The sequence below is a fragment of the Gracilinanus agilis genome, chromosome 1 (genome assembly GCF_016433145.1).
Source record: "Gracilinanus agilis isolate LMUSP501 chromosome 1, AgileGrace, whole genome shotgun sequence".
In the NCBI taxonomy this organism is placed as follows: domain Eukaryota; kingdom Metazoa; phylum Chordata; class Mammalia; order Didelphimorphia; family Didelphidae; genus Gracilinanus; species Gracilinanus agilis.
The window spans coordinates 250,045,617-250,073,550 of NC_058130.1; the positions used below are offsets into that span (position 1 = coordinate 250,045,617).

The 27,934-nt window shown below is 36.8% G+C and overlaps 2 protein-coding genes across 4 annotated transcripts in view; one reads left to right on the forward strand and one right to left on the reverse strand.

Annotated features, from left to right (window-relative positions):
* Positions 1–1,606: 1,606 nt before the first annotated feature.
* On the forward strand, positions 1,607–20,847 carry XPA (XPA, DNA damage recognition and repair factor). 2 transcript variants are annotated; one of them, XM_044660834.1, is made up of 6 exons: positions 1,607–1,897; positions 6,909–7,022; positions 12,661–12,766; positions 13,981–14,146; positions 16,284–16,401; positions 20,171–20,847. In XM_044660834.1, the coding sequence occupies exons 1-6, from the start codon at positions 1,717–1,719 to the stop codon at positions 20,317–20,319; spliced, it is 834 nt and encodes a 277-aa protein (XP_044516769.1). In that variant the 5' UTR covers positions 1,607–1,716; the 3' UTR covers positions 20,320–20,847. The 2 variants fall into 2 exon arrangements, with proteins under 2 accessions (XP_044516769.1, XP_044516761.1); XM_044660826.1 differs by having other exon boundaries at positions 1,611–1,903; positions 20,171–20,831.
* Positions 20,848–21,144: 297 nt separating this feature from the next.
* Positions 21,145–27,934, reverse strand: part of NCBP1 (nuclear cap binding protein subunit 1) — a 53,836-nt gene continuing 47,046 nt past the window's right edge. For both annotated transcript variants that reach the window (XM_044660806.1, XM_044660814.1), the window contains 3 exons: positions 24,968–25,087; positions 24,618–24,731; positions 21,145–21,743 (listed from right to left, as the gene is read on the reverse strand). In XM_044660806.1, the coding sequence (XP_044516741.1) occupies positions 21,606–21,743; positions 24,618–24,731; positions 24,968–25,087 (372 nt within the window). In that variant the 3' untranslated portion in view covers positions 21,145–21,605. The remainder of the gene's footprint in view (positions 21,744–24,617; positions 24,732–24,967; positions 25,088–27,934) is intronic.

The window sequence follows — 27,934 nt, forward strand, 5'->3', positions numbered from 1 at the left end:
CCCTGTTCCATTATCACTTGATTGAGACCCACGGAACTATACCTTGAATTTCCAGTGTGGTAACACTCTTAATTGTACAAGGGTAATACATTTTCTTTGATTTTCAATACTCTAGGACTCGCATTTTTTCTAGTTTTTCCAAATATTGAACCTCAAAGAGCTAGGGTCATCAGGGAAGAGTTTATAATAAATAGTTCCTAGATTTTCTTCCTGAATCATACTGGTAGTTCTGAAACCATTATAGCATAAGATTTTGAAATTGGCTTGGTTTGTTTCTTTTGGTCTTGACCAATTTTTCCCTCCTTTTGTCTCATTTCCTTTATTTATATAAAATAATGAATGATGAAGCCTTAGTTTAGAAAAACTGTGAGTTGGAGTTTAAACAAATCCTTCTGTCAAGGAACAACTACTATATTTTGAGGTTTGGAACTAGTAGCCTTAGCTTTGCACTGGAAACTTTGGGTTTGGCTGCCTTAGGTGTTAGTGGGTTTAGCAGTCTTGAGATCAATGGTTTTAGTAGTCTATAAATAACTGTTTGCATAGTCTCTCTTCCCTATCAGATTGTGAATTCCTTAAAAGCAGGAACTATACCTTATCTTTCTTTTCATCCCCAGTGCTTAGCATAGTTCCAACATGCCACATAGCAGGAACTTACTACATGTTTAATGATGGACTCAAAGACTCAGCCCAATGTTGTATTTGGTGACCTTAGATTTGGACTTGTGAACAAACTTGGTGCCTTTGGCTTCAGACTTGGTTGGATTTGGTGAACTTAGGGTTAGTAGGCTTAGTAACCATCAGTTGAGAGGGCTCGGCAAATTTACATTCAGTGGGTTTGGTCCATGGTTCAACTAATCTTAGAGTCAAGATGGATAATTCTGGGGTCTGGACATTTCGTACCAACTTTGTTAAGTGGAAGACCATAAGTGTGAAACTGTACTGCTAGACTTTACATGTGTTGGTTAGTTTTGTTGAACTGCTTCTCCCCCTCCTTTTATTTTTTGGTACAAGGATGGTTATATTTAGAAATGATGGCAACGTAATAAAAATTTTGTTAGCTGTTTTAATTCCTGCCTTTTTAAAGCATTTTCTTCCAGTCCAATTACTTAGGAAGGAGGAACACAGGAAGCCCAGCATCCACCAAAAAACCAGGAAAACAAAGTTCATTGAAGTCCAGGGCAATCCCTTTCTCCCTTCCAAGGGCGGAAGTGCACTGACTCCTCTCCATACTTGTTCAAGAGCGAAGGTGCACTGAGTTGTAGTACTTCTCCCCGCCCCAACAACAACCCCTGGCCAAATATGATAGGAGCGCAAACGCACTAGTCTGAGTAATTCCTCTCCAACCCCTCCATCCTCTGCTACTCCCCAGTCTCCCATGGCATGAGCGCAAGCGCACTGGGCTCGCTGTATTTCTAACCCCCGCCACTCGACTTGAACACAAGAACGCAGGTTTTACTGTATTTTCTCCCCAACCCCATTACACCAGGATAAATACAGGAGGCTCGCGGTACTTCCTGTTACACAGCCTTGAGCGCAGGCGCACTGCGTCCCGCTGCTTTTCTACCTCCCTCCCGCTTCCGGCACTTTGCAGCTTTCCAGCAAAAATTCGGAGCGGGGTCTGGATCCCAAGCTACATCTTTTTCCAAAGCTGAGGTCCGTGGAGGCCGCCGTGGGCAGTCCCCAGACCGTGGAACTAGATTCCTGTCTGAGGCGGCCATGGAGGCGGAGGTGGGACCAGTAGACTCCGGGGAGCCAGCTGAGCTCCCGGCGTCCGTTCGGGCAAAGATCGAACGAAATCGGCAGCGGGCGCTGATGCTACGCCAAGCCCGACTGGCGGCCCGACCGTACCCGCCGGCTGCGGCGGCGGCGAGGGCAGCGTCGTCGGGGAGCGCTGGAGGTGCAGGTGTGCTGGCGAGCAGCGAGGGTTTCCCTCCGCTCTACCTCTTTCTCCTTCCTCTCTCCCCAGTGTGATCTACACCCTGCGTGGGTGGGGAAACCTACCACAACCTACGAGTCAAAAAGAGAGTTCATATCCTGACTCGGTATGGCTAGAAATAGTGGAGGGAGAGGAATTAGAATCAGAAAACCTGGGGTTGGACAACTTTTTAGCCGAATGACTTTGGGAAAGGCATGAGTCACGGTTTCCTATTTTGTCAGATGAAAAGGTAGGATCAAGTTCGAAATTTCTTTGGCTCTAAATTACATAACTTGCTCGAATATTTGCATTACTTGGAGAGAGTCAATCAATATTAAATGCGTACAAAGTGCCAGGCACTTGCCAAGCAAAGGGGGTAGTGTGGCCTCAAAGCCAGGAAGACTTGGATTCTGTTTCTGATTATATACTTTTGTGACCCAGGGCAGGTCCCTTAACCTCTTTATCTTCTGAGATCATGAAGTTGCAAAGGACGTTTCTTTCTCACCAGGTGTTTCTCCTAACAATGAAATCAAATCTAGCCCCCATTCTCCAACTTTAATATGGAAATAGTAAAAGTCATTGTAAACATTGACAAACTCTCAGCATTGATATTAGGAAAGTATTTCATAAATCTTAGTGTTATTGAAATGAAAGCTGACTTAGTAGTGGTTATCATATCACTATATCATTACCATTTTTTAAAAGACAAAATTCAAAGCTTATTTAGAAGAGGTTATTCACTGATAAACCTTTGTTAAAAAAGGATACTTTTGGGGGCAGTTGGGTAGCTCAGTGGATTGAGAGCCAGGCCTAGAGATGGGAGGTCCTAGGTTCAAATCCGGCCTCAGCCACTTCCCAGCTGTTGTGTGACCCTGGGCAAGTCACTTGACCCCCATTGCCTACCCTTACCACTCTTCCACCTATAAGTTAATACAGGGAAGTTAAGAGTTTAAAAAAAAAAGGATACTTTTCCTGAAAAGCAGTCTCTCCAAAGACATCATTCTGCTTTTTTTTACTTTATAGATAAGTGATCTACTTTAAAAAATTAGTATAGTGTTTTGAAAATATGAACCTAAAAGTATCTCATAACTTAGCATTCTCTTAAGTCTCAGCAGGATTATCCTCTCCATAAAATCTTTGTACTCAGTTTTATGCCACATTTAACACTAACTATATGTTACCTCAGAAAGATTGGCTCTTAAGTGGAAGTTTATTATAATTCAAGTTCTACTCCTATACCCCATCATGGCATGAAGGGGAATCTTTGTTCTTGAAGACTTTGCTAGTCATTTTTCCTCCTCTTTGGAAAATTCTTGAGTACAGGCCTAAAAAACTGGGAGAGGTTATTATTGGATTGGACAAATGTGATAATGAATTTTGCTCAAAATAACTCATACTATTGAGTTTTAGAAGGGTAGTAGTCTTTACCAGTGGAGAGAGTACTCAGTGATAGATCATTGGAGAGAAATATCAGAGGATCATGGGCTTTCTCAAAGTGTGGTCCTAGCTCTAAATTCAAACTGTTGTGTGACCTCTTGGTCCTAGTTTTCTCATCTCTCAAATGAATAGATTGGACTAAAATTTTTCAAAGACCTTTCTAGCTTTAACATTTTGTGTATTTTCAGGTTCATTTTCCCATTTAAACTTCAAAACAATTCTGTGAGGTTGGCAAGGCAAATATTTCCCATGTTTTAAAGATAATAAATTTGGGAAGTGAAAGATTAAATGATTTATTTTCTTGAGGCCACACAGCTAGTAAATGATGGAACTAATCTTCTGACGTTGCTCAGTCATGGCTAATTCTTCATGACTCCATTTAGGTAAAAAGTTAATTACTTTGCTCAGGATCATAAAACTAGTAAGTGTCTTAAGACCAGATTTGAACTCAAGTCTTCCTAATTCCCAGCACTCTATCCACTGCACCACTTAGTTGCCTTATACTCATTTTTTGATAGGCATACAGTATTCTCTATTCAACTGGAGTATATTCGGGGTGGGGAAAAGGTTGGAACACCATGTATTATTTGTAGTAATTATGTATTTGGTGTAGATACAATGTAGGCACACAGATTTTGAAATGAAAAGAAACTTGAAAGGTCTCTAGTTCAACTCTTATCTTACTTTATATATGAGGAAATTGAGCCACAGAGAAGGGAATTAATTTGTTCAGGATCCCACAGGTAGTAAATGGTAGATTCAGAATTCAAACTAGGGCCCTTTGATTCCAAATAACAGAGAATCAAATGAAACAAGGTAGGTGCAATGATAAGTTCAATAAATGCTTAAAACAGTTCTCTTTAGATAAACAACCAGGTGGCTCAATGGATACGGCACCAGGCCTGGAGTCAAGAAGACTCATGTTTTTCAGTTCAAATTTGGCCTCAGATACTTATTAGCTATGTGACTCTGGGCAAGTCACTTAACCCTGTTTGTCTTTTTAAAAATATATATCTTTGATTTCCTATGGTACTTACTTAAACAGCAGATTCCTCTGGTATACCCAAAGCATAATTTCATTATTTCATTTGTGACACTTCTTTCCTTGTTCACTCCTTTTCAGTCGGACCATTCCTTTCATTCTCCTTTGCTGGCTCATTTACATCATGTCCTTTAACTGAGTGTTCCCAAAATTTGTCTTAGGCCTTCTTGTCTTCTATATTCTTTTAGTGTAACCTCATCAGCTTCCCAAGAGTCAAATATTTCTATGCAGCTTACTCTTGGACCTACTTTAATTTAATCCCCCTCTGTTATAGAATATATTTATTAACTTTATGTTGAATACATTTTTGTTTATACTTGTCATTTCCCATTAGATTTCAAGTTCTTCTCAAATAGGGATTGTTTTTACTCTTTGATTTGTATTCTCATCCCCAGCACAGCTTTTGGCCCATAGTTGCTGCTTAATAATGCGTGTTAATTGATTAATGTACAAATTTCAGGGTTACCTCTATCACATAAAGAAAAAGTAGAACTGTGTATGAAACTTTTACATTTCCCACTAAGCTTCATTTCAAAAACTAACTGAGAATGCTTGCATTCCCTTTCTAGCCAAGGATGTATTTACTATCTTAGCATTGTCTGGGTGTATGTGAAGAACAATCAGAGTACTTTGTGGCTACATACTAGTACTCAATAAATAAGGGACCACAACTTTCAGCGGTTCTAGATATGTCTTTGCAGCACTAGATATCATTTTATTACCTCCCTACCTCAGGATGTTACAGAAAGGCAAGAAACTTATTTGTTCACAAAACTAATAATTCTGATTTATTGAGGGACTGCTGTGTGGCTCAGTGGTTAGAGAACCTGGCCTGGAATTGGGAAAACCTAGGTTCAGATATGGTCTCAGACACTTCTTAGCTCAGTGACTTACCAGGCAAGTCACTTCACCCCAGGCACCTACCCCTTACTGTTCTTTTGGCTTAGAAATGATACTTACTATGGATTCTAAGGTAGCAACTAAGGGTTTAAAAATACTGATTTATTGATCTCCCAAAAAGGTCTTAAACCAGTGCTAATAGAGTGTGGGACAGAGGGACATAACATCTGATTGTTTCATCTCTGCTGTATTTCTGATCATTTAGAAAATCTTTTAAGTACTAATATCTGGCAGAATTCTTTAGATCTGGCAGATTCAGTGTACTACCACAGATAAAGTGGGATGAACTCATTAAATAGTTGAGCATTTGCTAAATGGATTGCTGTGTTTGGGGACCAGTGGAAGGACTAGCAGTTAAGATACTAGATTTTGCTCTGACCATAACCTTGCCTCCTCTAACATCTAGCCCACTGTGTTCTCACCTTCTAAATCTGTACACTACTTATTTATGGTTTGTGTTACACTGATTCATTACATAGTGACATATAGTACTCTTGGAAACACAATCATGGATTATGAGATTAGTTTAAAAGGATATTAGAAAATATATAGTCTGACCTGTTTTAGGCCAGGTAGCTCAGTAGATAAGAGTATTGGGGCCTGGAGTCAGGAAGAATTATCTCCCTGAGTTCAAATCCAGTGTGCGTGACCCTGGACAAGTCACTTAACCCTGTTTACCTCGGTTCCTCATCTGTCAAAGGAGCTGGAGAAGGAAATGGCAAACCACTCTGCTACTTACCCGAAGAAACCCAAATGGGATCATGAAGAATTGGACATGACTGAAAATGATGGAACAACAACAGTCCAGACTGTTATCTTAAAGAGGAGGATCCTGAGGCTCAAGTATCAGGGCCACAGAGCTAGTTGCAGAGCTGGTCTCCCTTCTCTCATCCCTATTCCACTTTGTCTCTCCCACTTTGTAATAGAGCTTATATTACATTTGTATCTTTTGTGAGGTGGGGGTGGGACAGAATCCTTGTTTTACTTCTTCATTTCCTAACAATGTCATTTCTCCTCAACTAAGTTATAAGACAGTGGCAGTGTCCTCTATGCCTTTACATGCTGGCCACCCAATGCTTATGATGCCAGAATAGTGCTGGGTGAAATATAGGTACCTAAATGGTGTTTATTGAAGTGACTGAATGAAGAAGCAACACTAGAGCATTTGGTCTATTTATTGTTTTTTTTTTTTCTTTCTCCTTCCCTCTGCCCAAATTCATGATAAGAAAGCTTGGAGAAGATAGAGTTAAAGGGGTTTTCTTGACAGATACTGGAATGGTTTGCCATTTCTTTCTCTAGCTCATTTTACAGATGAGGAAACTGAGGTAGGGAGGGTGAAGTTTCTTGCCCAGGGTCACACAGCTAAAGAAGTGTTTGAGGCCAGATTTGAACTCAGGAAGATGTGACTCCAGGCTAGGCTTTCTAAGACTAAGGCCTAGAGACTTGCCCAAGGTCATGTAACTATTCAATGTTATAGTATAGAATCCTGCTGTTGGAAGGGACCTTAAAATGACGGGCCTTCAATTTAGGTTTGAAGTAACTTTTTATTTATTGTAAGCCAATATGTAGATTTACTTAGCAGTCTGACTTTTAACATCTTATTTACATTTCCAGGCATTACCAATGTGAAATCAGCACCAAAAATAATTGACACAGGAGGAGGTTTCTTTTTAGAAGAAGAAGAAGAAGAAGAAGAGCACAAAATTGACAAAGTTGTACATAAACCAGGTAAAATTTGAGTTTCTAATAAAATGAGTGTCTTAATTATTTGGTGGTAATTCTTTTTAAAACTGTAATTGTTATAGGGGCCCATAAATATGTAAAATAATATTATTAGCTAAAGTGGCTTTGTGTATGTGATTACAGGTGAATAGAGAGGCAATATGGTCACCAGTGGAAGTGATCCTGAGTCCTCAAAGGCTTAGCATGTAAGCCCACACTGGTTTGATGCCAGGAACATTTCTAATACTGTCCTAGTAGCCAACTGCTTTCCAAAGACCAAATTAAGCAAGTACAGTGCAACTTATCACCAGTAGGCTGACTACTTTGTGATGAATTCCTTGACCTTGATGAAAATTATAAAATGGCCTTCAGTCCTCTTCAGGCTCTTGCTAGGCAAGTTATGGTTTAGAGTAAGCAATATATACTGACCCACATCCCTTTTCATAGAATTTTAGAGCTGGAAGAAATTGAAAGATCATCTAATCTAGCTTCTCGTTTTACAAATGAAGAAACTGAGCCCAAAGATGGCTAGATATCTGATAGATGTTCAAGTCATAGACTTACAGAATTAAAAGTAATCTAAGAGATAATCTACTACAATTCCTCCCCAAAATATGATTCCCTTCAATGATAGCCTCCATAAAGTTACCTGTTTTTTCTATCTAAATACTTCTAATCATGGGAAAATGGATGGCTTATGAGGCAGCCCATTCCATTTTTTGATACCTCTACTTATTGTAAAATCCCTCAAGAGACTATCTCTATTTACATTCTAGGTACCTTGGAATTTTCTTAAAAGGAAAAAGGGAAGGTGATCAATTTCTCCTGCCCATGTTATTTTTTACATTGATCTAGTGGTAAATGTCTCTACAAATAAGTGAATTTTATAATAAGTCAACACTGATATTAGGAAAGGAAAAAGCTCATGTCCAGTACTAACATATATCTAAGTGGGATTTGTTAAAGAATATTCTTTATAGCAAACCAAAGCCTTAGAAGAACTAGAAATGAGGATATATTGTAAATCTTCATGTCTGTATCAGATCAGGTCTTGGGAGCAACAGCACCAAAGACGGAGTCTCCTCTTAATGCTGGAAAGGTCTCATTTCTAATAAGTAGTATTTCACTAGTTCTCATGGTTGCTGAAGTAACAGAGTACCTTGTTTGCCTCTCTGCCTCAAGACCCTCAGGAAGCAAGGAAAACCCAATTCCATCTAATTGTACTATCCTCTGGACCAGTAATGGGCAAACTTTTTAAAGAGGGGCCAAAGGAAAGGAAATGCTCATCTGTCAGTCTGTTTCTAAGGCAACTCTTTTGAAGTTTCATTGTATTGTATCCTACTCATTGTATTCATCAGATTAGGAATAATGTCACGTGGTTGGAGAGAACATTTCAGGGTTGCCTGCATCTGGCCCGTGAGCTGTAGTTTCCCCATCACTGCTCTAGACCATACCATTCCATCTTATCCACAAAGATATTAAGAGACTTTGTAAGATTCTTTACCAAAATCCAAATACACATTATTTCACTAATCATTTTACTAATGAGCAAAGGGAACGGGGTTAGTTTGTCATGGCTTTTCTGGTGACTTCTCCTTGATTCTCCTATTTATTTTTTGTACTTCTTTTCCTTCTTCCTTCTTCTCCCCCTTCATTAAAGCATTCTTTGTGCAAATCCAGTAACAATCAGGAAAATAGAGTATCTTTTCCTAGGAGTTTCTGCATGATTTTGATCTCATTGGTCCAAACTCTATTCTTTGAAAGCTTTTTGGTTTCATGTGGCTTAAAGTTTGAAAATTTAGAATGGCAACAATTAAAACTGTTTTAAGTTAGGAATCAGTTTTACATCCAGGCAATTGTAAGTATCAATGCAGGGAGCGATAATGGCTTATTTGTTGAATTTTCCTGAGTATTTTGAGATTTTTATTTCCAATTTAAGGATTTGTTACCTGTCAGTTTGTAAGAGTGAACTGCTCAAAAGTAATTCTAGGCATCACTTTACATATAATTAGATATTCAGTAGGTTCTAAGTGTTTGCTGCCAGTGTTGTGCACATTGTTCCCATATTTTCTTTACATAGTTTTCATTGATCACTAAGTCCTCATTTTTTAAAAATAACCTTTCATTAGTTTTTGGTAGCAATAATCCCCTTTATTCCCACTTAAAAAAAAAAGTCCAGGGGGCAGCTGGGTAGCTCGGGATTGAGAGCCAGGCCTAGAGACGGGAGGTCCTGGGTTCAAATCCGGCCTCAGACACTTCCCAGCTGTGTGACCCTGGGCAAGTCACTTGACCCCCATTGCCCACCCTTACCACTCTTCCACCAAAGAGCCAATATACAGAAGTTAAGGGTTTAAAAAAAAAAAGTCCACAAGACATCTTTCCTTGGATTTGACACTGCTTTGGCAACATATTGTTGACTGTGGCCATATTACCCATTTTCATGCGGCTATCACCTTTGAAGTGCCTCTTGTTTGGATTCATACCTAACTCATTTTCATAGGTTTTATCTGACAGACCCAATGGTAGATACCTGTTACCAGGTTTGTTTGTTTTTTTTTTTTTCACTATTGCTCTATGAAGTGATACCTCCTTATTTCAGAAACATTCTTTTTAGGTTTTTAACCTATTTGTCATTTGTCTTTAAAATGCTAGCCATTTGTCCTTTCTGATAAGGAAGTATTAATTTTGCTATGGCTGTCTTTAGATGATGGACTCTATATTTTGTTGATATTATATGAGTTTTCCAAACTATTATAATCTATTTTTTAGTTTCAAAAATATACACTGAGACTAGCATTACATAACTGTTAATTGATTTAAATGTGTTTTTCCTCTTCAGCTTTGATTTCAGAATGTCTGCAGATATTTTAATGTATTTAGCTACAGTAACCTCCTCCATGATCTCTTTATGCTCAGAGTGGTTTCCCTGGAGGAGGTCTAAGTATTGCCTTCATCTGTTGCGTTTAGTGTTTAACCTCAGAGTTCAAACCTGAAGCCACCAGTCTCTATTTTTCCTTGGAGTACATTAAGAATTTTGCAATTTTTGAATCCCAAACTCATTTTATTGTCACTGGGGAAAGATTCTGCAAGTTGAAGGAGCCTTTTAATCTGTTTTTTCAGTGGAGCCACATAGCTTGATGTCATCCGTACACACTTGAAAGGTTAATAAAATGTTTTGGTTCACTTTTTAAACTATAGAAACCATTCTTAAGTCTGCTTAGTAAAGTTGAAAATTAATTTAAGGCTAAGTAGGACCATCAATAGCTTTAACTGTCTTCTTGAAAAATGCCACATTTTGTGTAAGTTCTTGACTTTGTGTTGAAGGTATGGTTTAAATAGAGAAAAGTTTTCTTTTCTCTTTTCTTTTTTTAAACCCTTACCTTCTATCTTAGAATGATTCTGTGTATTATTTCCAAGGCAGAAGAGTGGTAAGGGCCAGGAAATTGGAATTAAGTGACTTGCCCAGGGTCACACAGCTAGGAAGTATCCAAGAACAGTTTTCAGTGTGGACATCAAATAATCTTAAGTCTCTTCGTAGAACTGAATCTATTGTCTGTATTTGCAGTGCATGAATAAGATACAAATGTGGAACTTAAGTTAGAGATTTTGCAGTAGTCAATTAAGACAGTATGGTATGTTATAGTGCTTTCAGCCAGCTTTTTCAGTTAACTACTACATCAATAAGTAGCTTTTTATGTCTTTTTGGCACACCTCTTTTGCTCTTTAATACATTGTTTTTATTGTGTTTAGAATTTTTCTGTGTGTGCTACAAGTTGTGAATGCTTTGTATAAAGTACATAAATAAGCACATTGTTGACCTAGATTTGGAGGGGTCACTAGTGTTCTCATCCTTTGGTGATAGATATGTGATGGGATCAGACTTACATCGGAGAGGAAGCTGGTAAAGTGCCCTGGTTAAGTAATTCATGCAGCACTAAAGCATTTGGGCCCCAAATTATGGATCTTGCCTTGCCCTGCCGCCTGCTACTTTCCAGTTTTGCAGAGGATAGAGTTTCAGTCATCTCCCTTGAAGTAAGTGTTCGGTTGAAAGAAGGAGGGGGAATATATGAGAGATGTTCCATTCACAGAAACAGTTCAGTCACACTGGGAGGGGTTCTAAACCATTGAGTGATATCACTAGAGCCCACTTAGCCAGTGGTCAATCATGGTCACCTGGTGAGTGGATGGGTTTCCTGTTTTGGATTTCCATTTACCCTTTTAATTCTTATTTTGTCATTAAATGGGCATCACTGATCCCTCAACTTTGCCTACAGTATCTCCCTTTTGAGCACTTCCTGACTGCATATGGTACAGCATTGGATTCCATGCATGTTAGAAGGTTTTGATATTTTCTACAATTTAGAAAGAGTGGGAAAACCCTTTTAGGGATTTTAACCTTTTTCAACAAATCTGAGCAAAATTCAAATGACTTTGTGTCTCAAAGTTCTTCCTTCTCAAACCATTTGTTGCTTTGGTCAGGAAATTAAGTTCACCATAGCCTTTAGAGAAAAAGTTGAAGTTGTCTTGGTGGATAGAATTTCATCTTTTACTAGTCACTTTCATTTCCCATTTTTAAAAGGTATATATAATTCATAGACTGGACTGTTGCAGATCCCTTCTGTTTGGTCTTGAGGCTTCTTCTAGTCCATCCTTATAAAATCCTGTTTTAATCAATGCAGAGTCCCTGTTGCAGAGTCTTCTAAGAAGACTTAGCTTAAAGGAGCTTTAAAAACTTAAGCCCAACCCCCTTCATTCTATAGATGGAGAAATTGAGATTAAATGACTTGCTCTTGGTTACACATGTGGGAAGTGTTCAAGGTGGATTCTTACCCAGTTCTCACCGATTCTGAGACCAGCAATTTGTCCAGCATGCCATCCTGCCTGTCCTTTTATTTCTGCTAGGGCCCTAATCTTTTCCTGAGAAGACATAATTTATTTTCCCAAAGTTTTGAGATCAAGAGTTTGGAGAGTGGGATTAGATGAAGTGGCACTCGGTCTCTAAAAGGTTCACCATCACTGGTCTAGGCCCTTGAGTGAGTTGAGAAGCACCACTACCAATTGTGTTTCTACTTCAGTTTAAGGAAATACATTATCCCTATGCAGTGCTCTGAGAGAACAGGATATAAGATTGGTTATATGGGTTTTATGTCAGGATGAGAAGGGAGGGCAACATTCCAAGAGGTTGTTGTAAGGACAGGTTGAAGTAGTAGGTTGTTGTAGTTGGGCATTTTAAGTCTTATTCCATTATGTTATCATGGTTTAGAGGTAACCCTGGTCTTTTAATAGCTAATAGGCTTCAAACTTTGGTATTCTTTAGGGCTGACAAAACTTTGATTAGTGGATTGAGGACCAGCCAAATTAAATGGGAATAGGCTGTCTTCCTAAAAAAAAGTTTTTGCAGCCCTTAATAATTTGAGATCTATGTTGATGCAAATCAAAGTACATTTTTTTTAACCTGTCCTAAATTTCTTACAGTTTAATTTAGATAAATATAATATATATCCTCTGGGACTTTACTGAAATAAAATACTATCAAGACCTGTAGATTATGTGAAACATATGGTTAAAAGCTATTTAAAGATTGGAAAATATATAGGTCATCCAAAGAAAAATGAACTAAGAGATTTATTCCTCTTTTCTTTAGGGCCTGTTCTAGAATGTGATTATGCAGTTTGTGAAGAATGTGGGAAAGAGTTTATGGATTCTTACCTCATCAACCACTTTGATTTGGCAACTTGTGATAACTGCAGGTATTATCGATGTTTCATTTCATATGCTTAAAATTTTGTCAGGCAGATGGCTGTTTAATCTTATTTTTGAAAATACTGAAGAAAAGAAATTTTAAAACTATTAAATCTAATTAGAGGTTTTTCAATCTTGATGAGGAAATTTCATTGATAGTTAAAGAAATAAATGTTCTTTAGAAAATCTTTTAAAACTATGTTTCTCATAATATTGATTTTTAATTTTTATTGCTCTCCTTTGGGTTTTACATCATCTTCATTTTTGAATATATTCTAAATAATACCTGACAGATTTTTTGGCTTGTTTTTTGTTTCGCTCCCAAGGCTGCTTACTTTCAGCCATTTTAGGGAAATTTGCCCCTCCATTGCCTTTAAAAATTTTTTTATGTAGTATCAGAAGGTAATGCAGTGGGCATAGTGCTCCACTCAGAATCAGGCTGTGCTTAGTTTGAATCTTCCCTCAAATACTTAACTATGACCCTGGCCAAATTCCACAGGTTAACTTCTGTTTGACTCACTTTCTCCTTCTGTAAAACGGGAATGATAGAACCAGAACCTACCTCATAGAGTTTAGTGAAGCTCAATATACTGTAACACATGTAAAGTATTTTAGCAAACTGTCTAGCCCAATATAAGTGCTAGCTACTGTTATTGTTTAAACTTGAAACTGAGTCTAGCTAGTGCTGTTCCAAAGCCTGCTCTCTACTTTTAGTGCCCTGCAGCTACACAGAAAAGCCCCAGAAGGCACTGTGACATTTCAGTAGAAACATTTGTTGGGCAGGACAATAGAATAAATGGATGCTTTCGAAGGTCCCTTCCTGTTTTCTAAATTCTGTGACATGGTAGTTTTTACCTTTTGTATTCAACTGATTCCTTATGGTTAGCCATTTTTACTTTTTAAATTTTAGAGGTACATAGTTTTTTATCCTTAACAATGTTGACATAATGAGAATCTTTTGCCAGAAAGTCTTTACTGCATCTTCTAGCTTTGAGTGATTGATACACCTCTTTTGTCAGTGTAGCATGATTATCTCAAGATACTAAATCACAAAATATTTTTTTGCTTTAGAAATTTTAATGTTTTTAATTGGACTGATAATGTCAACACCCCTCAGAATTACTTCTCTCTTTCCTAGCAGGTGCTGATAGTTGCTGTAGCTATTTGAATTGTGAGGCTAAAACCACGTTTGATATAGCAAACTTCTGCGAATCTTTTTCAGAGATGCTGATGGTAAACATAAGCTTATAACCAAAACGGAAGCAAAACAACAGTACCTCTTGAAAGACTGTGATTTAGAAAAAAGAGAACCAGTGCTAAAATTTATTGTGAAGAAGAATCCTCATCATTCACAGTGGGGTGACATGAAACTTTACTTAAAATTACAGGTATGGAAAGATTACATTCATATAATTAATTCTATATGGTTCAGTTTTGGATTAGAATGATCAAACTACCCGTAAAAGTTTGAAAAAATTGTCTTAATTTTTCTTGGAGGAAATATGTCATCTAAAAGAGGATTCTTAATATTGTAAATATTGACACAAAATCTTGACTTCAAGGAGTTGTGAAAAACTCCATTTTTTTCTCCAGTATCTTCATTCTATAATATGTTTTGATATTGGAAAAATGTAAAGCAAATAAAATAAATGTTTAACATCTCTGCTATTTTTATCCCAACTTACTGTATTAGTGGAACTTGGGGCTGTAAATCAAAGGTTTTCAGAAATTTTGTATTCCAAAGGAATGGCAGTTTTCTAATACCATTTTAATATTTAGGAAAAATGATAAGAATCTGCCCTGAGACTTATGTGGCTAGTTAACACCAAGGCTTAGGTCTGTGCCTTAGTTTTAGAAAAAGGATTGGAAGCCTAGAGTATTAAGAATGGAATGAACACATCAGCAGAAGCCAGAAGGACTGCCTGTTGGTGAATAGTTTCTATGACATAGAAAGAAAATGTGTAAGATGGCCTGGTTCTAAGTGACATTTGGCTCCATACTACCTAATACCATCTGTTGGGCCTGAAATGGGCTGGCTTATACAACGAGGGCTTTAATGCCATACAGAGACCTTATCTTGATGCTCTAAAATGTATTTGCTCTCCATGTCTGAATATCACACCCAGCCAGAAACCAAATTTTGTATATTCTAACTACAGTTATTCTTAGCTAAGAAAGTAGTCTGATTGGGGCAGGTAGGTGACTCAGGGGATAGAGAACCAGGCCTGAAGATGGGAGGTCCTGGTTTCAAATCCGGTCTCAAGACACTTCTTAGCTATGTGAGCCTGGGCAAATCACTTAACCCCAGTTGCCTAGCTCTTATTCTTCTGCCTTGGAACCAATACATAGTATTGATTTTAAGACAGAAGGTAGAGGTTTTAGAAAGAAAGTAGTCTGATTGACTCATAGTGACCTATAGATGACTGATGTGCATTTTTTTTTTTTTTTTAACCCTTGTACTTCGGTGTATTGTCTCATAGGTGGAAGATTGGTAAGGGTGGGCAATGGGGGTCAAGTGACTTGCCCAGGGTCACACAGCTGGGAAGTGTCTGAGGCCGGGTTTGAACCTAGGACCTCCTGTCTCTAGGCCTGACTCTCACTCCACTGAGCTACCCAGCTGCCCCCTGATGTGCATTTTTAAGAAAGGAGAGTTGCTATTCCAGAAAATCTTCCAATTAGTAGAATTTTAGGCTTATGTACAAAGAAAAACTATCTAGTAGACTGAAAAACAATGTGTTGCTCACAGAAAGTAATGTTAGGCAGGTACCCCCTATAATGGAACAATTCTTTCTTAATCTGTTCTTTTCTAAGAATCCAAAGAGTCTTTAAAAGACCCCAAGATTTTTTTTTCAATAATAGCAAGGGTAGGCACAGAGAGATGGCTTGTGCTGCTATAAATCAGATTTTCCTGTCTTCATAGGAGCATATATATTTAGAGCTGTAAGGGATATCATAGGTTATCTATTTTATTAATGTCTTGATAATTAAAGTCTTTTAACTCTAGTCGCTTGTCAAAATATTGCCCCTCTGTCTCCTCCCTTTAAACAAAAATCATTATAGAAGATTGACATTATCATACATTTTGGCATTGTATGACATCATGCTTCCCATAGTTCCTCATTTTCCCTCTCCCTCTTAACCTCCCCGGAAGTGGGGAATATATTTCATCATCTACCTTCTGGGCCTAAGATTTAATGCCCTCTGTTTATAGATAAGCAAATCACAGCCCAGGAAAGCTAAGTAGTTACCCAGTTACACAGCTACAAAAAGTAGCATAACCAGAATTTGAACCTGTGTTCCAAATCCAGGGGACTTTCTCTTGCACCATATTATTTTAAAACCTTCCTAAAGCTAATATTGGTTATGTTATTAAAAGGCTTTGAATGATTTCATTTAATTCAATTTCAATAAAAGCCTCAACTTATGCAAGAGAACTAGAATATTACACCCATCTCATCACTTTTGTAAAGTATACTTGACTTTGTAATACTTGAGCAAAAAGTCCCTTGGTTCTGTGTCATGTAGGTTGTGAAGAGGTCTCTGGAAGTTTGGGGTAGTGAAGAAGCCTTGGAAGAAGCCAAGGAAGTTCGACAGGAAAACCGGGAGAAAATGAAACAAAAAAAATTTGATAAAAAAGTAAAAGGTAAGCAGCTGGAGTTCAGCCCATAAAATATTTAGTAAGCTTTTCAAAAGGGCTTTGCCAAGTTTTTGACTGCTGTTTTAAGAGAGGAAAAACAAGCTGTTCCAACATGTTAATGATCTTTGAATTACAGAGAGAGCATGGCATTTCATACTTGACTCTGGACTTGGATCCAGGGGACCTGGCTTTGAATCTTAGTTACTAGCATTGTAGAGAAGTCAGAGCCTCATTTGTAAAATAGGAATATGTGTCTCCTGTTATGAGGGAAGAACTTTGTTCATCTTAAAGTCAGATATCACCATATTAAAATTTCCCCAGAATATTTAATTGGGAGTTTGGAAGTGTTATTTGAATTAAATTGTCCTTTACTTTTCCCAGTTCACTCCTTTGCTTTTACTCTTCCTCACCCTGATAGAGCAGAAGTCACAGAAAGGAAGCCTGAGGAGGATACTCAGAAGGGGGCTGGGGAAAACTGTTCAACTCCTTGATGAGAGGTGTTTGTAGACTATTAGTCTTGGTATTTGTTTGTTTGTTTGTTTTTTTCTTCTTTTTTAAAAAATCCTTACCTTTGGTCTTAGAATCAGTACTGTGTGTTGGTTCTAAGGCAGAAGAGCATTAAAGCCTAGGCCAGTGATAGTGAACCTTTCAGGGATGGAGTGCCAGGCCCCGCCCCCCCTACCCCACATAGGAGAGGGAAGTGTTCCCATTGGGCTGCTGGGCAAAGGGGCAGGTCATGTGAGGAATGTACTCAGTGTAGGTGAAGAGGGGGAGGGGAGTGGTCTGAGCACTCTACTCCCCTCAGCTCTGCCTCTTGTTGAGCTGCCCACCTTGCCTGCTATGAGCTCCCATTGGAATGCTGGACAGAGGGGTGGGAGATGTGAATTAATGTCATCAGGCATGGTGGAGAGGGGGAGGGGAGCAAATCCGCCTGAGTTCCTCTGCTTTTCTACTGGGGAGGGGGAGGGTGGCACGTGCCCACAGAGTACTCTACATGCCATCTTTGACACCCATGGCATAAGTTCACCATCACTGGCCTAGTCAATGGGGGTTAAGTAACTTACTCAAGGTCACACAGCTAGGAAGTACCTGAGGCCACATTTGAACCCAGGACCTCCCATCTTGGGCTTGGCTCTCAATCCAGAGCCACCCAGCTGCCCCCTTTGGTTTTGTTTTCTAAGTACTAGTTGGCAGATCTGGTTTCTTCTCCTGCTCTGCATTTGTCTCTTAAGTCACTCTCTGTAAAGGGCCCTGCTGCAGACCTGAGGTACAGGCTATGAGAAATCAAGTTACTTTGCTATAGATCTGTTAATTTTAGAGCTAAATGAACAAGAGGAGGCGGAGCTGGAGGCACAGCCCAGTTTCTTCTAAGATCCTACTGCTATAATTTCAATAAGCTGCCATAATGTTGGATGCCACATTTCAATATACATTCATAATTTAGTTAGGGTCCCTTTGGAGGCCTTTGTGTTTTCAATAAAAAGCACACATCCAAGAAGTTTTAAGATAAGCATAAACAGTGTCTTGTGTAGTAGTTTAGTGAGTATTTATTAAACCTTAAAGGATACTCTTACTGAATGGGTTACAGTTTTTAAGAGCCAAATTTGAAGAAATATCAACACCTACGTAATAATAACACTTACAGAGTACTATAAGCCCTTTTACAGAATATTTACCTCAACAACCTTATAAAGTAGGTTATGTATATGAGAAAATTCTAGTCATTGTGGTTATGTGATTGGTCTGAGAAAACATAGCTAGTAAATAGCAGAACCAGCATTCAAACTGAAGTCTTTTGGTTTAAGTTAAATATACTTAAGTGTACAACAGTACCTTTCAATTGTTAATAATCATTGTCTAGCCTGCCATAAATTTTCTGAGTCCAAGCAGTCAGACTTTGTACTTTTATGGGAATCACTCCTCTTTGGTGATCATTTAAACCGTAGGGGATTTTTATCAAAACTCTGCTGTTTTCTCCAATTTGGTTTGGTGATTGGGTTGGTTTTTTTTGGTGTATTGAAATCCCTAGGTTTGTACAAGTGTGCTTTGGTTTCTCTTGGCGAAACCAAACTCTGGGTTTAAAGACTTCTTTCATAGCTAAGGCATGGTTTTTATTGATAGTTGAGAAGGCTTGGGGAAAAACTTTCTTTAAAAATTCCTGATTGGAAACTCTAAAAGTTTGAATTATGTTTTTAAATGATTACAATATTTAAGGCAAAGCATTAATATATTACTTATTTTGAGACTTTGTTATTGATCATTTTGTAAACAGTTGTCAAGGCAAAGTACAAAAGGTTTGGAAAACTTTTGCCTTGCTATATCTTTTGTACAATGCCCCACTTGACAACGTTATTGAAAAGCAACTTAGGCCAACTGCTTTTTATGCTATGGCAAGTAACATGTGGCTGATTCTCTCTGATCTTAATATTGGTGCACAATCAGTTAGCAAGGCAAATAAAAACTTTCTCTTCCTCTGGGATTTTTATGGAAAGCTACAGACAAAAAAATCACTAAGAATCAGGTGTGGAGGAGTTGGGAACTTCAGCAGTGGACAGAATGCAAATATTATTATGGATCTTGGTTCCACTGAAGGTATGCCTTTTTTCAGAGATTGGATTTTAAAACATGTATGAATGTATGAACAGTATTTTTAAAATACAGAGTTCTGTTGGAGAAACTCCCCTAGATGGAGTTGCCTTGTATTATTAGAGAGTCAAGCTTTAGAGCTGGCAAGACCTGGTTTCAAGTCTCATTTCTGATACCTACTATCTGTGTAACCATGGGCACACTTAAGATTTTAAGTTGCAGAGAAGATGCCAACCTGAATTAGTAGAGGATGTTTCCTTTTTCTTAGTTAACCTGTATCAGTGAAATTATAGGTTCAGGCCTTATTCCTAAAAATTATCTCAAGAGACAAATCCAAGCTCAAAGATAAAGCTTAAAATACATTGCTTGAGATTACTTGGCAACAAGGAATATAGTACAGGCATTTTTAACCTGAGGGAGCGGTGTGTGAATTTTTAAAAACTATTTCAATTAAATTGGTTTCCTTTATAATCCTATATAGCATTTTGTTTTGTGTACTTAAAAACATTACTCTCAGATTAGGGCCATAGATTTCACCCATTTGTTTAAAGAATCCCTGACACAGAAAGGTTGAATCCCTTGTATTGGGGAAAAAACCATTAGAGATCCAACTTAAGTCTCCCTTTTATTAATGATTCATTTAACCTGTTGTCATTTTCACTTTTTTCTTTTCTGTAAAATGGGAATACCTGGCTTTTCTAACCTCAAAGGATTGCTATATGGGTCACACGCATTGATATATATGAAAATGCTTTGCAAAAAAGGGAAATGAAGGGTGTTAAATTTAATGGTCACATAAACCAAACTTGAACTTGGATTGTCTTAACTCCACAGCTGCTCCTGGATCCAGTAGACAACACTTTCTTTTCTTGGTAGATGTAGCAGGTACTCATTAACAAAGTATCTATAAAATGAGTTGACTAGATAATTTCTAAGTCACATAATCAGTGTGACTCCCTCAATGGACACCCATCCCAACTGAGACCATTCCTATCTTGTCTTGACCCCACCTAATTTTTACCTTTCAGACTCTTAACACTACTGTCCTCAATAGTGAAGTCTTGATTGATAGCCTACTTAAAATTAGTATAGCTTTACACAACCATAACTTTTCAATAGAAAGATTATTCAAATCATAAGTATTTTAAGTTGGCATTTACAGTTGTTTTATCATGTTTTGGTATCTTAGAATTACGCAGAGCTGTAAGAAGCAGTGTATGGAAAAAAGAAACCGCGATTCACCAGCATGACTATGGACCAGAAGAAAGCATTGAAGATGACATGTACCGGAAGACTTGTACAATTTGTGGCCACCAACTGACATATGAAAAAATGTAATATGAGTTTTTAGAATTAACCTGAAGTTTTTTATATTTAAATAAAATTTTATTGACAAGTCTTGTGTAATTATGAAAAACTGTTAACATGAAGTGGTTTCAGTTTTCTTTGTAGCAAGCACTGATTTTGACATATGGGCAGTTACTTACTAAACACTAATGGTTAAAGGGGCAAGCTCACTGAATTTCAACATTCAATGGGGTAACAAATACATAAAATCTTAATGTCAGTGGTTCTTGCTGTATTTGAAATATTTGGTTGTCTTATGGAAGACCCAGCTATATTATTCTCTAGCATTGCCTATATTTTTAGAGTTGTAAAGTGTCTAACTAAAACATATCCAAAGTGTTTTACCATCCTGGTTTATTCTAGTGGTTTATCTAGCTCTAGATTCTGTGCAATGTAACTGCCACAGAACGTACAGTCTTCTGTTAACAGGAAAACAAACTTAAGAAAATGATAATTTGGATCATATTTATGTAGTCATTACTTTATCATGTTGTATATAGTATTTAAAGCATAATGTATAAAAGTGTAAGAAAGTCATTCTATGTATGTGGTAAGCTTCCTTAAAATGAAAACCTAATTTTATCACATTTAAGTACTGTAGTACAATGCTATGAATTTTAATCATGATAATTGACAGACTTGGTTTCAACAGAAAAGTTTCTGGGTGAAAAAAATTACTTGGGACTTATTTTTTTAAATGTTCAAAATCAGAAGTTTTTCTAGTAGATTCATGTTCCATATGTGACCATAAATTTATCTGAAAATGAATGTTAAATTTTTCGAGCCTCATATTTGGGTCAATTATATACAACAGACTAATGTTAAAAAACATATTTCAATTTTATTTTTTTCAACCATATCTTGTCAAATTATCCAGGAACCATGAAAATCTATGCTGCTTGGTAAATAAAAGAAATCCAACTTTTCTACTTCATGAGCTCTTTTTCTAGTGTTTGACATGCCTCAAGTGAAAGTACTTTTCTTGTGCCTTACTAGAGAAAATATATCAAATTGATCACAAAAAAAGTTGCATTTCTGTCACATTTACATGACATCCTATGGTCAGCTTCACATTATTGTATTTAGGAAATCATTTGGGTTTTAGGCTTAAGCAGAGATGCTTACCAATTTCTACCTTCCCCCCTTTCCTTCCCCGCCCCCCCCCACCCCCAATAAATGACAGAAGGGAAGTAAACAAAATGCTACCAGGAAGCCAACATTCATTCAAACGATCCAAAATAAATGACATATTTAAAAATATTTGTTTTGTTAAAGTCTCAACTGGAAGGAGGAAAAAATCCGCAGGCCTGCAGGGCACAGAACTGTTGGAATACAGCTAAAATGTGATGGTCCAATTCAGCAGTAAAGAGAAGGTTTTCCAAGGTCACCATGTACTGCTGGATTATCTGATGATGCTAGAAAGGTAAAAAGAGGAGAAATTAAGTGAAGAATGGAAACTCACAGAAACAACTCAGCAGGACCATATTCCTTAGCCTGCTGTTGGGGGGCAAGAACCCTCAGAACAAAACTCTGGACAAAGGAAGATCTTTTGAGTGGAAGTGGGGCTATATAGGCTTTCTAATATACATGACTAAGGGCAAGAAGGAAAATATTTTAAAAACAAAAGACTAAAGGAAAGAAGAGAGGAAAAATGGCTAATGTTGGCTTCGAAAATATGACAATGAGTTGGCTTTCAAGTCTTGATTAAGGTATATGATAATTCCTTTTTTTTTTTAAACCCTTAACTTCTGTGTATTGGCTCCTAGGCGGAAGAGTGGTAAGAGTGGGCAATGGGGGTCAAGTGACGTCACAAAGCTAGGAAGTGTCTGAGGTCAGATTTGAACCTAGGACCTCCCATCTCTAGGCCTGACTCAACCCACTGAGCTACCCAGCTGCCCCTAAATGATCATTTCTTAAAGTGACTCAGGAGAAAAGGGGAGGTGTTATGACTAAATTTTATTGCCTGTGAAACATAACATTACCTCTATGGCTAAGGTTAAAATCTGAGCTCTGAGATTTCAAAAACTAAATTCTAAAAGGTTTTTTACTTAAGAGAAAAATCTCTAGCTCTACCATTCCTCTTTCCCCTACATTAATTAAAATATACTTATTGTAGATCTGTTCTGTGCCTAACACTGCTATAGGACATACAAGAAACCTATAAGGAATAATCCCCAAATTTGGCTTAAAATCTGATTAGGAAAAGCTACTTATATAATTTCATATTTTCAAGAATTAAAAACTTAATTATACAAGAAAACAAAAAAGATTGTGAAGAACCAAAGGAGTGGAAGACAGTAAATGCTATGGGATTTCATGGGGAGATAAATGTTCATCATTACTGAGTCAAAGGGCTTCAGAGAACAGGTTAAGATTTGAGCTTGGCCTTAAAGGATGCAAGATTATGCCAGTAACAAAGCCTTCTATTTCACAGGTCCCTAAAGCATCAGAGTAGTTAATAAGGCATCAAGTTAATATCCAACTTCTTAGTAAAGCTGTTCAGAGGGCATCAGACTTTGTGTGCATATTTCTGACTTTCTAAAGAACTTTGGGAACCAGTATTTAAATGTGAAAGATTCATGAGACAAGAAACTAAAACTAAGTTTTCCCTCCATTTATTGACCTACCCTGCTGGATATCAACCATCTGAGAATGGTGTTTAATGATATTTAATGCTGAGTAAACCCTCTCTTTGAAAGGAAATGTTCTTTCCATAATTTGATGGTTTTTGGAGGGAGTTTTTAGATTAAAAAATAATACTTTTTTCTCCCTTGAAACTCAGATCTGCTTTAAAAAATAACTATTTTCATCTTTTCATCCTATTATTTAAGGTTGGAGTATAGGACATCAAGTATGAGAGAAAGGGATACCATAAGTCCAAGCTAAAATCCAACCTTCTTGTCATATCCTAGCTGTGTAACCCTGGACAAGCCACTTAACCCCCCACCTCAAAGGTAAGGGCTTAAAAATAAAGAAAATCCAACCTTCATAATCATCTAAATGCTAATGCCTCTATTGATTATCTTTAATTTATCATATCTATATTGTTTGTAATAACTATTTACATATGTTGTCTTCACCATTAAACTGTGAGTTTCTTGAGAGCAGGGACTAGTTTCCCCCCCCCCCCCCCCTTTCTTTGTATCCTCAAAGCTTAGCATTGTGCTTGGCATGCAATAGGCACTAAAATGCTTGTTGACCAATTCTATTCTGTAATCAATATAAGGATCTTTTAAAAATGTTTTCTTGGAATCTTAAGAATTAGAATTTTCCTGTTAACTTGTGCCCTTAGAAAAGTCACAGTCTCTCTTAAGTTTTAGTTTCTCACAGTGATGATGTCTCTCAAGTTCCTTCCAGCTCTGAACCTATGAGTCCATATTTGATTGGGAAATATATAAAGGGAAAAGGGATAGAGAATGGCCCTGTGATTTCAATAGTATAGGTAACCTCTAGATAAGGAAACTTGCTACCAATATAGGTTATCTTGGCAATCTATAGTTTTGAAGAGTTTTCCAGAAAATTGAGAAATTAAGCAACTTGCCTAGGATAACGAAGGGAATGTGTGTTGAAGACAGGGAATGAACCCAGGTCTCCCAAGACATTTAAATACCTTAAATTGACATCAACTGAAAAACAACAATAGGGTCTTTGTGGTGGGATATTAGAGACAGGCAAAAGAAAAGAGTGGAATTCTATTTTCTCTGACATCTTTCATGTAGATCCAAGAGGTCCATGAATTATATAAATAGGACCACCAATTTTAAAAAAATATTTTTAGACAGATGGTACCTGTCCATTTTTCAATTCACTGATGAGCATTTTTATGCATCTACTATAATGGGGATACAAAGAAAAAATGAAAACAATTCATTGCTCTCAAGGAGTTTAAATTTCATTGGGGAAATAACTAATATAAGTATGTATGAAATAAACAATAAATATACAAGGTAGTTAAATAAAATATAGGAAAGGAGGAGTAAGTCACTTAACATTTTGGGGGCTCAGTTTCTTCAGAGATCATAAATTTACTAGAGCTTAGATATAAAGTTCTTTATACTCTTGGCATTATCATTCTAATAATACCTTACTTTATGGTTTATGGTTAACTCAAGCTTTCTGGTTTGGGAAATGGAGAACAGAGAATAGCAGTGATATCCATACATGTTTATGTTATATTCTTCCAGTAGGGTGGGGGCAGAAGGAAGAAAAGGCACATAACACTTTTTGAATAACTGGAGAAGAGGTAAGTTTTGAAGGAGACTACAGTTTAGAATAACAAGATTACCAACCTGCAAGAAGATCTGCTGTAGCCTCTCTATACAATTCTTGTACCAAGGTGTTAATATATTGGTCCCATCAGTCTCACATCGTACCAAGTGTTCTGTTAGTATCATGATAAAACGCTGGGAAGATAGAAACAAAATTAACAATATTGGCAATCCATGTCCTATCAAAGAGAATATCTACCTAAAAGAGATTAAATGATCTTGTCTCCAGCAAATAAGCAAGTATAAAGTATAAAGCAAATAAAGTATATTTGTTGCTTTCACATTAGATGCATTTCCTTTCAAATAAAAATAGCAAAAATTATAAATCTAAAAATAGCTTCCTTATGTTTCTAAAAGCCTAAATAAATTACCTGAAATATGACAAGGAAAAGGTTCTTTTGTTCACTCTGAGCAGATTCAACTTTCTCCTGCAGACGTTCTATTTGTTCCTCTAATGCCCCATCATCCCTGTCACTGCTTCTGTCATCACGCTATAAATCACAAAGGAATAAATGAAAGAAGTGTAAGTTAGAAACGGAATATATTAAAATCAAGTTAGGTCAGAATTTATACCTTTTGGGCAAAGGTCACTGAAAGAATCACAGAGAAAATATAAAATTTGACCTTCAAATTCCAAAAATCATAACATTGATGACTAAATTGGTGACCATGAGAATGGCTAACAGTTTTTAAGTTACAGTCCAAAAAACACACTCACAAACCTACATGGCACTACATGGCACTGAATGGCTTTAGATTTTGGTTTCTAAAATACAAGGTGAAGTGAGATGTAAGCATTTACATGGGTGTAAATTATTAACTTACCTTTAAGATATTATTCTTGAATGGATACTAGTTAAAATCCCAAGAAATACCTGATATGACTTATTAAAATATGTGAACGATTCTCTAGCTCTCCACAGATGCAGATTTGCTAAGGTCAGAGAACCCTGTCATGTTTCTATTAAGACAGTAAATAATAGATATGGTTTGGCTATGGCTTGTCTAAGGGAAAAAAAAATCAACAAGAATAAATGATCGTGTTCATTAAAAAAATGATTCTAAAGTTCTGAAATCAGTATAGCTAATTAAACTTTTTTAGTAACTATGTTTTAATTAATTTCAGTGGGAAAAAACAACCAGTCCTTCCCTCAGTTTCTTTCTGGATTCATTATTCCTTCTTATCCCTGTTTCCTCCAACACTGCTGTGGTTAGTGGGCTCTCTCCTCTGGTTCTGCTTTCTGCTTTGCAGTATTTCATAAAGGCCTTTCTAGAGTTATTTATATTTCTCATATTTTTTCATCTTAATTGTAATCTTTTTCTAACTACAAATGCTTCTAGAAAGATCTCTAAACAGATAGGGCTTCCAGGGCATATTTTCCACAATGAAAAAAAAAAAAAAAGAATATGATTATTTTTACCAGATTCTTCAAAATGGCTCCATAAAAATATCCTTTGAAGTTTCCATTCCACCAGCAATGGATACATATACAACTCTACCAGCATGAGTAGGTTTTCTTGTTGTTTTAGTCATTCATTATAAACTTTACGTTGTCTTTATAGAGGACTTCTACTGAGATCTAAGTAGTATTTTAACCTTTTCTTTTCCAATGTTAATCCCTCCAACATCTTTTTTTCTGTCTTAATTTAATTGCTAGAATTTCCAATACTGAATAAAAAAAAAGCAGTGAAAGTGAACATCTTTGCTTTTAATGGGAAAACTTTTGTAACCTATCTTCATGACTATTAGTGCTTGGTTTAAAAAGAAAAGTTTGTAATAAGGCACCTACAAATAAGTCCTATCATAAAAAACAGAAAATGTAGGATATTTTTCACAACTATGCCAAAGGGGCAAGAAGAAGGGAATTCATAACCAACTAAGACATAGCAAAATATGAAACAATATAAAAAGCATCAAGAATATGAACCAAGTTTTCAAAAGAAATGCATACTATAAGCAACCACATGGAAAAAACCTCCAAATAACAGGTAAATGAAAATTTAAAATCTTTTGAGGTTTTGCCTTATACCTTGTAAATTTACAAAGATAACAAAGGACAAAAGAAGTCAATTTTGGAGAGAATACAGGAAGCTACAAGCATACAAATTAGTCTACCCTAGAAAAACAATTTGAAATTACTCAAGAAAAACTATTAAACTGTTCATCCCTTTGATCTAGTCTCCTGATAGAAATATGTCCCCCCAAAAGGTCAAAGACAAAAAGGTGGATCCCAAATGTACCAAAGCATTAACAGCAAAAACTTTTATAGAAGCAAAAAAGCAAACTGGGAAAAAATGGGTTCTCTCTGACTAGAGAATGGCTAAGTAAAATATGAATGCACAAAAATATTACTGCATTGTTTAAAAAAATTCTGATAAATGTGGGCAAATATATTGGTGCAAAGCAAACAAAAAGAAAAGAACAATTTGTTAATTGACCACAATAAGGTAAATGAAAATGACACTAAATTTATCAGAATTTCGACTGATTATATATTTTAGCTCCAGGGGGTTGAAAAAACATTTTTCTTCCCAATAGAGTCCCAGCATGACCATCTACTACCTGTGCAAATTTGGCTGGTAAGGTCCTTCCAGGTTTTGGCTAAAATACCAAGTCACAAGAAACCAAGGTAACCTTTATTTCTTTTTCCAGTTACTATAATAAAGTGAGAGTTATTGGTCTGAAATGCTCAAAAGATGAAGTAAAAAAGTATATAAATAAGTTACAAGTAAAAACAAATTTGTATTCCTGTTTTGAGTCAGATCAGACAAGGTGATCTCTGACTTTTATTCCAACTCTGAGATTCTAGGATTCTGGGATCAATTACTAGGAATCTGTAGGGTAAGTCTAGAGTAGCAAAAGATGAGGATTCTAAGTAAGTGAGAAATATGTGAAATCACTAATAAAAAGAATGATGTTCAACTAGGATAAATAAAGACTGCTGTAACTGGACTATAAAGACAGAAAAACATGACATAGTGTTACAGCACTTTATTAAAAAGGCAGAAGCATACTAAGATGTACATCAAGAAACGTCTAGGCAATGTAAGTTTATTACTTTGGTCAAGATCATCACTATGCTCTATTCTTGTTCCTATAGTTGGGTGTCCAAGAGGGCTGGGATTAAGAAAGATTCAAGAGAGTTAAGATTATCTCCAAATTAAAGTTAACTATATAGAAACAGCAAACATTTGTTTTCTAAATCTAACACAATGTATCAATGTATTAAAAAAATTCCCTCTGCCACCATTAAGTAGTCTATTTACAAGGTAAAATTGCAGGCAGGCATGGAGTATAACCACTTTTAGCCACTAAGTATCCCATGGTAGCACTCTGT

Excerpts from the sequence above, each read along its gene's own strand:
- XPA (XM_044660826.1), top strand. The coding sequence starts at position 1,717 with ATGGAGGCGGAGGTGGGACCAGTAGACTCCGGGGAGCCAGCTGAGCTC. Across the intron at positions 1,904-6,908 it reads GGGGAGCGCTGGAGGTGCAG|GCATTACCAATGTGAAATCA; the intron begins GTGTGCTGGCGA and ends TTACATTTCCAG. Across the intron at positions 14,147-16,283 it reads AACTTTACTTAAAATTACAG|GTTGTGAAGAGGTCTCTGGA; the intron begins GTATGGAAAGAT and ends TGTGTCATGTAG.